At 41.4% G+C, this 12805-nt stretch overlaps 1 protein-coding gene across 3 annotated transcripts in view; it reads left to right on the plus strand.

The window, feature by feature from the left end:
* dennd1b (DENN/MADD domain containing 1B) overlaps nt 1-12805 on the plus strand; it is a 114927-nt gene that overhangs the window by 12748 nt on the left and 89374 nt on the right. For all 3 annotated transcript variants that reach the window (XM_084354561.1, XM_084354560.1, XM_084354562.1), the window contains exon 3: nt 11613-11656. In XM_084354561.1, the coding sequence (XP_084210687.1) occupies nt 11613-11656 (44 nt within the window). The remainder of the gene's footprint in view (nt 1-11612; nt 11657-12805) is intronic.

Raw genomic sequence — 12805 nt, forward strand, 5'->3', positions numbered from 1 at the left:
GCTATGTCTCTCCACTGAAGGCTGCTCCTATGTTGCCTAACACTACACAATTACTGTGAAGATGATGCCGTTTACATGCGTGTAGTAGCCCTGCTGGCCCTTAATTTGGGTTCTGGCCTATTTTTCAAGACAGAAAATATAGGTCAATCTTTGATGTCTTTGTGAATGTCTGAGACCATTTATCATTGTGAATCATGTAATTCATCCACAATGTCTTTGTTTTCACATAGACGGACATACAGACACCCAAACACATTTATCTTTCTCTCACCTAAAATCACTTTTACCCTCACTTCATCTCCCTTCCAATCGTTCATGTTAACTGCTATTGTTGAGTATAGTTCCTGAATGTGGAATCATTTCTGATTATTTTGCTCCACTGGAAATGGTTGACATGACTGAGGCAAGGATATGCATAAACATTGAATACACATTTAAAACATTTCTAACCAGGCCTCAGGACCTGCTTCTGACCAGAGTTTAACTGGTCTGGCGCTGCTCAGCTTTCAAATCAAGTCAATTTTATTTAGTCAGCCCAAAATCTCAAATGTGCCTAAAGGTTTTTTCACAATCTGTCCAGCATATGATACCCTTTGTCTGAAAACTTTGGCATGAATACCTTCAACATGTTTCTGTAAAAAGAATTGGAATTACTGCAAGATTACATTTAACCTTATAGTAGATATTAGTGTCAACTAATAATTCTTTAATTCCTACATTTTGCTGTTCTAAAAATCTGTTTGAATCTGCAGTATAAGTACAGCAAGAACCCCTTGCTGTGAGCTGAATTTCAACCAAACAATAATGAGTAATATACTGTTTATTTTTGTTCTAGTGCGTAAATATTTTGCCTGTTTATTTATTAGTGATTTATTATTTTTTTTAAATCATTTATTTGGTTCCAGCTTTTCAAATGTGAGAATTTGCTGCTTTTCTTGTAGCTTTCCCCTCTCTTCATTGTAAATTGATTACAATTTGTTTTTTTTCTGGCTGTTGGTTGTATAAAATAAGCAAATTTATCACCATGGGCTGTAGGAAATTATGAATGGCTTTCTGTTATTTTAAACAATATCAATTCATCCAAACAATTAATACTTAAAATCAGCTCGAACTGGGTCTGTTGCAATGTACTGGTCTAGCAGTGATCTCTGTGGAACTACAGTAGATGTGGGCCTTGTGTGAATGTTGATGCAAAGGAATTAAAGCTGTAAAAACAGTCTGATATTAATGAGTCAGATGCGGGTAGAATGTGTGTTTATTAACCCACATCAAACATGGGTTTGTGCGTGTGTTGAAAGTGGGTGTAGCTCTGTTGACATGCCTAAGCCTAGTCCTGTCTGCTGAATCACTTGGTGGCTAAGCCCACTTTTCCGATTACTCTGTGATTCAGAGAACACATGCTGATGAAGCAGAGTAAACGATAATGCATTGTGAGTACTAAGGATGCAAAAAGAATGGCTTTCTTTTCATTAGTTATTGGCATTGTTACTGGCCTTTCACGCAACAAATATGTGCTTATTGGCATGTTGTTCTTGATATGCTGTGAAAATGTCATCAACTGATCAAGTTATGTGGATAAACTCTGGATGTATCATCATAAACTTTGGTCATTTTGACTTCAACCCTGACTAACACTGGAATGCAAAGAAATGATAGGATAATGGATGAACAGCGGCTTAATTTTCACCAAATGGTCATCCAGGATTATCCCCCATTAGTTAATTTTTCTCAAAAACCTGACATCCTTGACTTTTTCTTCTGAAGCCAGTTACATTTTTGGGAACTGTTTGTGCATGTGTGTATCTGTATAAGCTTAAGTTGCAGCGGTCGGACAGTGTTTGCCCTGTATTGTTCTGTCAGTATTTCATCCATCAGTCCTACAGAGCATTCAGACCCCTGTGAATGTGTTTCGTATTAGGCACTATTGTACGCTTTTAACAGATACAGATGTATTGTCATCCCTGTGGAAACACTGGCTGACTGACTGTCTGACTGCCTGACTGAGAGCTGTCTGTCTGTCAGCCTTTGCATGTGAACTTCAAATCGCAGCTCTGCAGCACCAAGCATGTAGCCGCCAAAGGCAAGGCTTTACACTGTCATCAGCACCACACAGCTGCCTCTGGGTGCTGTGCCATATGACATTAAGTGAGATCGATCCTCTCCCCACCTCAAGGAGCTGCTGTGCTACACAGTGTTTTCTCTGATGCTGCAACCACCAGCTCAAAGACTAGAAAAGGAACTCTCCCCTAAGCATGTGTAATTGAGTGACAATGACCTGATCACCAGCGTTCTTGAACTTTAGAAGTCGAACAGCCAAAAACTACATTTTCTCAGACTTTTCAGACATTTCTGTCGCATGAAGCTGCACCAAAAAACAGATACCAACTTGGTAGCAAAGCTTCTTTTACAGTGTGTAAATGATTGCACTAGTAGCCAATACTCCTTGTGCAGTCATAATCAATCAAGTCAACAGTTTATTCTAAAGTGGGGGGTGAAAAAATGATTTTCATTTGATTGATCCAGTATTGATTCATAAAAATCTTGAGATCGATCTTTTAATGAATGCGTCGCCAGGCGATAAACTTGGATGCGTTTTCTGTTTGGCCAGTACAACTCTGAAGGCTATCCTCCACACTGGCTGCTAAATATTTGTACCCAAACAGTCATACGCTGAGAGTCACTGCCGCATTTTGGAGTACACACACACGGACAGGGCCTTCATGGTGTAATCAGGAGCACCTCATAAACTCTGAAATCTACAATGCTTTATATGGCAGGGGACTTCATGGTGCATTCAAGTGCACGTCATAAACTCTGAAATCTATACTCGATAGGTTGTTCAATTTTTTCACATTTTCCTTTGTTAAAATACATAGGCCTACATCTGTCAATACTTTCTTAATCTTTTACTGCAGCATTTTTAGTAACTAATTAAAAAAATGCCAAAATTATAACAGTAGAGCATTCATTTCTCCAAATCTCTGGTATTAATATTTAAATTCTTAAAGGAAACATACATTTAAAAAACAAATAATGCATCTGGTTCAAAGGGTTCTTCGTATTATTTGCAACATCACTTTTCTCAGAATCTTTTTCATATTAAGGCAAAATTGGTATTGTCACTGAAATATCCCTAACCAAATTGCTGGGAAACTGGGAAATCAGTGGCGAAACTCAGCTCAAGTTTGTTCATTCATTTCAACATGGTACGTAAGTTAAAGCTAACTCACTTCGTCAAGTAAGATACACTGTTGCTGCAGCTTATATCATTGTGCCTTATGTCTTTCTATGCGTATTAGGTTAATAATAGAGTTATTAACTTGCTGTTCTTATATAGATGTTGTTTTTTGACCGAGGCAGATGGTTGGACCATATGGAGAGAGGTATGTGATTATGTGAAGAGATGTTGGTTTTTAAGCCAACCAGCCAACAGTCAGAGATGAACTCATCACCATTAACTTGTTCTGTTGCAAACAAAACTCTGCAGTCTGCCCTCCTTTCCCCCATCTATTCTGTATTCTACATTTATGAATATCTGGGTCATATCTCAGATTTCAGGTTATACCTCAGATTTTAGGGCACATCGCTGCTTTAATGTGAGAGCTTGATTTTATTCTGCAGCAACTGTGCATCACACAGTGTAGAAAGTGAAGGAGAGTAGTCTGTCTAGGGAGACACTGGTTTGTTTTTCTTAGCTTATGAAGCTAACACCCCCCCTCAACAAACACACTGACGTTGTGTTGTGTTGTGTTGAAAATGCAGTCATGCGGAGCCGGTGTTTGACATAATGTTGGACCAGTATGGAATCTGACTGGGAATATCAACGCTGATATGTGGTGATACACAGAGGCTGTCACAAAGGTTGCATCCATATGCTGTGCCACTCATTCGTGAAGCTGTGAAATTGGGTTGCATCCCAACTAGCCTGGAGACAGTATCGCTTTCACTTCTCTCTCTGTCTCTCTCTCCACCTCCTCTCTCCCTCGCTCTCTCCCTCGCTCTCTCTCAGCTCATCCTGCTGAAGCATTTTTCTGGGAAGACGGAACAACTAATGTGGCATTAATAGGGTCACATCATCTCCATGCAGCTCCTTCTTTCTTCTTCTTCCAGTGGCTCAGGCTGTTGTTTATCTTTTTCAGATGAAGCTGTAGAAATGGCTTAGAAATCCCCCAGGCCAGCATCTCTCACATGTGAAGCCTGCCAGTTGATGTTTTTTGGCTGGTAAAGCAGGCTCTCTACCTTAGAGGTTGTTTTCTTTTTGTTTTATTCAAATTTGCAAGCATTGGAATTAAAATGTACCTCTCCTTTGCTAATTTAGACCTATTTATGTAGACCAATGTGATGACGCATTTGCAAGTGCCTTTTACAAGAAGTGATATATTCTTTAGAGTGTTTAGTATCAGCAATTTATGTCACAGTTAACTTGTAGATACCAAGTTGATATCAGGCACCAGCTCTTCTAATTTAATCCAGGGAGTTTTTTACTTACTTCAGGCTTTCACTATTTCTATCAGTCCCCAGTCCTCATTTGTAACAACTTAGTGTGACCAATCAGTTTTAGTAAACTTAAGGAGCATATCATCGTTTAAGAAGTTTCTCTTGCTCACTAAATCAGCATGAAATGTAATGCCATTTGCAGTGTGCAGTGTGCAGTGTGAGACTTGTAAAATGTTGTAAACGTCTGTGAGTGTGTTTTCTCTCTGCTGGCCTTTGAAAGATGCCAGTTAATCTGCTTACTCCTTTAATTGTGAGTGTCGGGGTTGGGCCTCCTCCCGGCCAGAATAAGGCTACTGATCCAGAAGTAAAACGATGACCACCACAGTTATTCCTTCCTTTAGGTTGTGCAACCCCCCTAGTCTTCTGTAGCCACCCCTCGTCTCCTCCTCCTCCACCGTACCCTCCCTCTGAGGGAAGAAAACTCCTTGTTCTGACAATAGACATTTTTTGCCATATGTTGGCTTGACATCTTCATCAGGTTCACAGCAGGTTACCTTAGTTAACTTTCACTCCACTGCCTGATGGGATTTTCTCCCTCTGTTTCTCCAATCGGCCCAGGCTCAAAGTCTAGACGGCCTCCGAGGCAGGGTCCTTCCAGCCCTGTGTCCACAATGGCCGTATTGTGGATGCTTAGTAGCGGTAGCTTCCTCCCGTTACAGCGAACAGGCTAGTGCTAAAACAATGCTTTTGTCCGAGGGCATACGAGGGGGGCCTAATCCACTACATACTGTGAAATAAATCTCTCTCAAAGATGAGAGAGCGAGCGAGAGAAACGGAGTGAATGAAATCATTGCCAAGGAGGTTAGAGTGCAGCAGTTTAACCCCTGGCCAAGAAAGAGGGAGGAGAGGAGGCAAAGGGAGCGAGAGAAAGGAGGAACAAGGAGAGGCAGGCGCTACATCCCTTCATCTCTGGAGCACGGATGGAGGAGAGGGGCTGCCGGTGGCTTTCACAGCCTCTCTTCTCACCAGAGGAGCTGCTGTTCACCATATGGGATTTGGCCTCTCTTAACAAACAGGCCCCCTATTCACTCACAACACACATTCAGTCGTTCATGGAATAAGGTGAAAAAAGTGCATTTTTTATGCCTTCAGAACATTGGATGGCCATGAGGGCTCTAAGTCTGTGTTTGATTCACATAGTATAGAGAATTATAAACTAGAGGCTTTCATCTAAATGTGTATTCACACTGGATTTAGGGTTAGGTCTTTTTGTGTTTTTACTAGAATCTCTCTGTCTTAAAGCCAGAACCATGCATTCAGGCCACTGTTATTGAGCTGCTAAGGTGATCCTATAGAAACACATACACAGGCCTCTGTACTGTGGTCGTATTTCATGTCTATCATATGGCTCTCTAGTAGTTGTAGTAGTAGTATTTTTTTTTTTATCAAGCTTTGTGTCATTCCGAATAAGTTAGCTGTATTTTACAAATGGTTGAAGTTGAATAACTTGCAGTGCAGCGCTGGGCAGTGTGAGGTTTCTGACACACTGGTGTTATGCGCCAACTTTTTCTTCCAGCCAGCAGCATTAGGGCAGCATTAGGAATGACATCCTCTGCCAACAGCTTCTTTTTAGCCTACTTGGAAATCCCAAGAAGCATAGATGTATGCCAAGATGAAGATGCCAGCATTTTTCATTTTTAGCCTACTTGGAAGTGCCAGTAGACATAGATTTATGCAGAGAATAGAAGAAATAAGAGATGAAGGGGTAGGCTTATTTCTCTCATGTTTCAGTGCACATATATCTAGCTAATTTATTCTGTTTAATCCCATCACGTTTAATGATCCACCTGAGGAGGTAGGAAGGAAGTGGTGTCAGTTGGGAGAGGCAGAGGTCTACCTCCCACTCTCAGGCAATCCATCCATTTCTTCCCTCACCTCATCCTTCCTCCTCCCACTCCTTCCCTGTTGCCCCGCTCTCAGTTCCCAGCACCCTTCACCTATTAACCCTCCTTTCTCCTCACTCGCTCTCCCCCTCCGACTTTTAAAGACGGGCGTCTCAGGAATAGCCAAAACATTGATTTTTGACCATCTCCACCACCAACCCCCCCCTCTCCCCAGTATCTGTGTCATGGCTCAGGGGCTTCGTGCATGTTGCCCCCATCGTGACTGTTGGAGATCAGCCACGCTTGAAGCCCTCAGAGATCAATGGACATGCTACTGTACAATAAATATTCACCCCTGAGCTTGTTGTCTATGTGTAAACACGCATTTATTTGTACGGTACACAATTTGCGCACAGACACACCTGCACTTTGTAAGCAGAGAGCAGCGGTCACTCCTTGAGCTTGTCGTCACATTTGTCCACCTCCATTTCCTGGGGTGTGAATGAAGGAATCTAACTCAGGATAGGTGATTTCAATTCAATTCTCACCCACTGGATCTGTTTACGCTCCACTAGGGTGAAATATGCTATAGGTTGTTTTCCCCTTGTCACTCTAGCTGCCACTGGTGTTGCATCAAATGGACTGTTTTCATACTATTTGCCACAGCTTGTTGTAGATTTTGTCAACTGTAGGAAATGCAATAAACACATTTTGAATTCTTTGCATTTTTGGCTCGGATGAAGATGGAGATAGATGGTGACGGAGAGGTTGATGTCTAACAAATCAATGCATTATGCAGGCAGGCCTAACAGAGCATGGTTAGCAAGACTGATGCATGGACAAACAGGTAGCAGGGAGTGTAGGGAGGTGTTCAAAATAGCAGGAAGTGGTTGATTAGTCTTAGCAATAATTAGTGTAGCAAATTGCAAAAGCTAAAATGCAGTTATTGCATCTTGGCAAACTGTTACTTAGCACCCATGATCCCAAGTTACCATGAACAAGGCCCGCTATTTTTACCCTTTGTAGGATTGCAGCCTTGCTTGCGTATGCCATGGCTGGTGTCCTCCAGAACCCCTGTGTCTCTGACTTTGTCGTTTTTTATTGTAACTGACAGCTACCATTGTCTGTTGCATGCCGAGAATGTTTTATGACCTTGTGAGCAAGCCAAAACATTTATACAATACGCTTGTAAAATCCACAGCCTGTGTTTTAAAAATGCCCAAAAAGCGGAATCCACAGAGGCTGCAGACAGAAATGTAGTCACTGTGTGGCTGTGCAGAATCCCTGCCTTGCAAATTCAATTTTGATGACATTTAAATGGAGAGAATTACTATCATGTAATTTGCACCCTTAAATATTTTTTATGTGTTGAAAAGAAGATGGATTGTGATGCTTTTTCTTTTTTGTGTGTGCGTCTTTTTTTACAGTTGACATTGGTGTTGCAGTATTAAGGAATGAATCATATAAATTGTATTTTTGGTCAGTATCTGTGAGCTCTAGTGTGTGTGTGTGTGTGTGTGTGTGTGTGCATTTTTGAAGAAGGGGAGGGTGGATTAAACCGGTGCAGGATCTGTCATGGTGACATTTGTGTCCCCTGGCGGAGCAGCAGGGGTCCTCTTCACCTCCGTAACCTTCAACTTTCAGCCTTAACCCCCTTCAGGCCCCCTCTTGCGTCCACCACACGCCCCGCACGTCCAAAGGGAGGGGTGGACGAGCGCAAGAGGGTGAGAAAAATAGAGAAAGGGGGTTCAGTAGTGAAGAGGACAGAAAGCTGCAGGGGAGGGCAGGATCAAGAGAAAGAAAGGTTGTGGAAGAAAAAGACAAAATTAGGCAGGCATGGGAAACGGAGAGGGGGGAGAAGGACAGAAAAAATAAGAAAAACGGTGGAAAAGAAAAGCAAAATGATTGGCAGAGAAATGTGGAGGTGGAGCAGATATGAGCGATAAAGTGTTTGGTAGTGCTCTGAAGTTCTCACATGTCCTCAGCTGCATGAGAAAAGTATTGCTGTGTGTTGTTCCAGTTCACTGTTTTCTGCCTCCTGTGTTCTCTCTATTCATGCCTCTCTCTCTCTCGAGCTTCACTACCCTCCCTCTGTGTGACTCCATGCTGAATTGAACGTACATATAAAATCTTTGACTTGAAGATCGTATGTGACATGATCCGATATCAGTTTACGACTGCTATGAAGCTTAGTATATAGCAGCAAATCCTCAGTTTAAGGAACAAATGCTGAATAACAACTTTTGGAACTGGGGATATTATTAAAGCTAGTATTGTAATCACTAGGGGTCGGGGATAAAATTGATTCTTCGGTGCAGCGCAATTCTCCTTTGAAAGATTATGTCACGATGCAGAAAAGTCAATAATTGGAAATGTAAAACCTAAATATTGGCATTATGAGCGACTTTAACAAGACCGGGTTGTATGTTTCTTCCAGCTGAACCAATGAAATAATGAGACATAATGGCAGTGAAACATGTGCATTGTGTTTAAGTTATAAGCTAGGCTACTTTGTCAGCCTTAAGGCTCATTCAAGCTCAACGTTATAGCCTTCTCTTCGTACTCTGCATTCATTTTGTTCAAATCTCTGCACGTTTTCTGAAAGTTGTCTTTTCTTAAAAAGTAAGTCCAGTCAAAATGAGTGTCCACAGTCTGGTAGTCATACACGCTGGTTTGCACCACTTAGAAATGCAAGTCTTCATTTTAGATCATTTTGGAACTGAATTTCTTGGAGACGTCATGCAGACCTGTCACACGGAAGCCAGTTTGATGATGAGGATGGCTGAACATGAGCAAAGACAATTGAAGTAAATTCATTTTTAATTCTTTTCATTCAAATAAATCTGTTCATCATTTGAGGATTTCATTTTATAATCACATCGTAGCCCTTTCAACTGGAGTCAAATCGAATGGTGAGGTGCATAAGAAGTACAAGATATAAATTAGAGGCTACAGAGATAAATTCAAAGGTGACGTACAGCATATGACATCTGCTGGGTTTGAATGGAGTCAGTTTAAAAACCATTTTCACAGCAGACAGAGATGCAATCGATAACATTAAAAATGACTCATTCCATTTGAATGACCAAACCAAGCTCACTGGGAAACTTCATGAAACTTAGCCATCGCTAACTTGTTTTACCTGCTCTTTTTCATACCTACACACACCTGGCCAATCACCGCTGGATAGTAGGAGGCCCCCCCCCCCCTTTTCCTCAACTTCTGTCCCTTTTCCTCTGTCCTGTATCACACTCCAGCAGCAGTTCCCATCCTCTCACCCAGTAAATCAGCATAAAATAACCCTTACTGTGGCAGATCATAGGGTAAGGAGAAGGGGGGCGGTTGGACTTGGAGTGTAGAGCTTTGAGCTTTGCTGCTTTTTTCCTGTTCTGCTCTTTTCAAGATGGGGCCCATGAAATTATCCAACAGGATTATGTAAGGCATGATGGATTCTGCTGTGTCCCGTCATCCGTTTGTCCATTGTGTACCTCTCTGTCTCAGGCAGCCTGGTGTGATAGCCATGAAGCCACTCTACACATTGTGTGGTATTGCATGTCCTCTTTACTAAAGTAGCAGTGGGTCCTCTTCTTTGGCTTCATAAATGTCTATGTTAGTCTTTTAGAGCATGTGAGCATATGCACAGGACAGGATCACACATTATAACCCTTGTATAAAGGGTCTGTCATCTTTCAGTTAGGGGACTTAATCAACCTCATAGTTTATACCTGTTGAAGTCACAGTTACTGTTTTTCTATGTCATCAAAATGTTTGGTTATTCCAGATTCACTTCCTCTCAGCCAGCCAACTTTAGGCGGACATGAGGATGTGTTCATGAGCCTGTAGGCCTTTTGTTTGTCCATGACAGTGAACCTGGCATGTGAGAGCTCGTCTCTTCAAACCCTCGCTGTTCCTGCTGAGGTCACAGGGTGACCTTGGAGCTGTGGAAGCCATGTTTACCAGAGACCCCTGTGTTCAGGCTATGGCTCGGTGGCTGGTTTCTTTCAGCTACATGGTGTTAGCCTGTGAGAAGCGAGGTTAATGTTTTAGTTTGGAAGCTAGCTTTAAGAGAGATGAAAACGAGCTGCAAGACTGACACTAGTTAAATTAAATGGTTAATGTTGCAGTTTGATATATTTATCCTGTGTCAATTTGCCAGCCACATCTCTTAATGAACAATGCCCATCTGTATTATAATATCAAACAATTAGTCTGAAGAGAATCATGCTGATGTATTTGTTGTATTAAATGTCTTAATTATTTATATACTACATTAACAACCTGTTATGACTCTTCATGTTGTTGAACCTCTCTAGGTTGTAGAGCTGCAATGATTAATTGATAAGTCGTTTAATATTGATTTAATAATATTTTGATAATAATAAATCAGTCACTAGTAGCTTAAAAACTTAAACAAGATCCTATTGCAGGCCAGTATTTGCAAGTTAGACAGTGTGCAGGATTTTGCTTTCAACTTTAAAATAAAAGTCAATATTCTCGTATTCTAGTTAAATGTGAATATTTTTTTGGTTTATATACTACTCTATGACAGTAAACTGGACATCTTTGGGTTGTGGGGTTCTGGGACGTTGTCTTGGGTTTTGGAAAAAACTGATCAACATTTTCAAAGATTATTTTCCTATTGATTAATCTATCAGTTCTTTTTTGGATTGATCAATTAATATGTAGTTACACTATTAACCCAGCTAATGTTCTGTATTTGCACTCAACACTGACTTAAATATGAATCAACAAAATCAGTATTGGTTAATTTCCTGTCTTTCTCTCTATCAGTTGATCAGCTCGGTTCATCTCTCAGCACTAATGCTATTTACTGAAAAAGAAAAATCACAAACCGCTGTTATATTTCTAAACCTTTCAGCTTAGGTTTTACATCTCTTCAGCAAACAGCGAGGCTTGTATCAATGTAGGAATAATTAAGCAAATGAACCAGAGTATATGTTGATAGGACTTTCTTAAACGTGCATGATTTGGTGTATAATATAAGCTATCATATCTACACTGAGAATATAGATTAGCATATTTACAGCACATACAGCCTAGACACCCTCTCTCTCTCTCTTGTCTTTCACTGTGCGCTGCTCTGTGTGTGTGTGTGTGTGTGTGTGTGTAAGTGAGTATATAAGTGTAAGTGTGTGTGTGCGTGCGTGCACAGACTCGCAGCAGCCACCCTTGCCCCCACCCCTCTCATTAATATGTATGTGTTCTGAGGCAGCTAGCGAAGACGGTGTGTTTCTCACCCGCTGATTAATGCTGTCTGTCAATTACCTCTAGATCCAACCGTGCTGTGGAGCTTCCCCCAGGACCACACAGACCAGGTTGGAACACACTCTGCTTTTTCATTCTTCTCTCACTCTCTTACTCACTCTCTCTCTCTCTCTCTCTCTCTCTCTCTCTCTCTCCCTCTCTCCCTCTCCCTCGTTCACTGTTACAGACAACCTCTACCTCCTCCTCCTCTTCATCTCCCATCTCCCTTCCTTGCCTAATGCCCTCACTCACCCTGCCATCCTGTGGTAACCTCCCCCAACACCTATCACCACCACCACCACCACTGCTACTCTCCTCCTCATCCCTATCAGTGCTTCCTCTCCTGCCCTCTCCTCCTCCTCCTCCTCCTCCTCCTCTTCCTCCTCTCTCTCCATCTCATTGTACATCTGTTGCTGGTAATGAAAAGCAGTGAGCAGGTCTTCAATAACCGACGAATCAGTAATTATCATGCAACCGTGACAGGAATGCACACCTCTGTTTTCCCCTCTCTCTCATGCTTTCTCTCTCATTGTGCTACTGTGTCTGCTTCCTATTGTCTCACATTTATTGCATTATTGGCTTCATTCTCAAACTGAAAGCAAAACCTGCAGCTGTTTTGCACTACTTTTTGGCACACCATGTTCTTCCCACTTCGGTGAGAGGTAAGTATTGCAGGGTTAACACACCTCAGTGTCTCCCACTTGTCTGTATTGTTGAACATTTTTGAAGAGGACAAGGTGTAAAGGATGATTACAGTATAACAACTTGGGTCTTATTTTTGTATATCTGGCGAATATATTAATATAATAACGTAGTTGTACTGAGCAAAAAAGTAACTGTGATCTGGGAACATGGAAACATTGCTACATTAAAATTCAAAGGTGCAAGAAACAGCTGACTGACGTTCACAGGTTGTTAACAAGCCAAAAGTTTACAACAAGCAACTTTATTTAAAGATGAAACTGAAAGTTAGTCCAATTAAAATATCCCTTGTGTTGCCTCATTGTGTGTGTGCACAACTATGGTATATTTGGTCAAGGTTTAACCAGGTTCCAGGTGATTTCTCAAGGAATGCACGTGTCCAATTTGGCAGATTGGTCTTGAGGCAAATAATGCTGATCATCAAATGACCGATCCTCAATAAAACCAGTGTCTTTGCTTATAAGATAAGTAAGATTTAGTGTTTCCGCTATTAGATACATTAATTCAGTCACAGTGGG

Source organism: Pagrus pagrus (genome assembly GCF_965226575.1).
Source record: "Pagrus pagrus genome assembly, chromosome: 6".
Classification (NCBI taxonomy): domain Eukaryota; kingdom Metazoa; phylum Chordata; class Actinopteri; order Spariformes; family Sparidae; genus Pagrus; species Pagrus pagrus.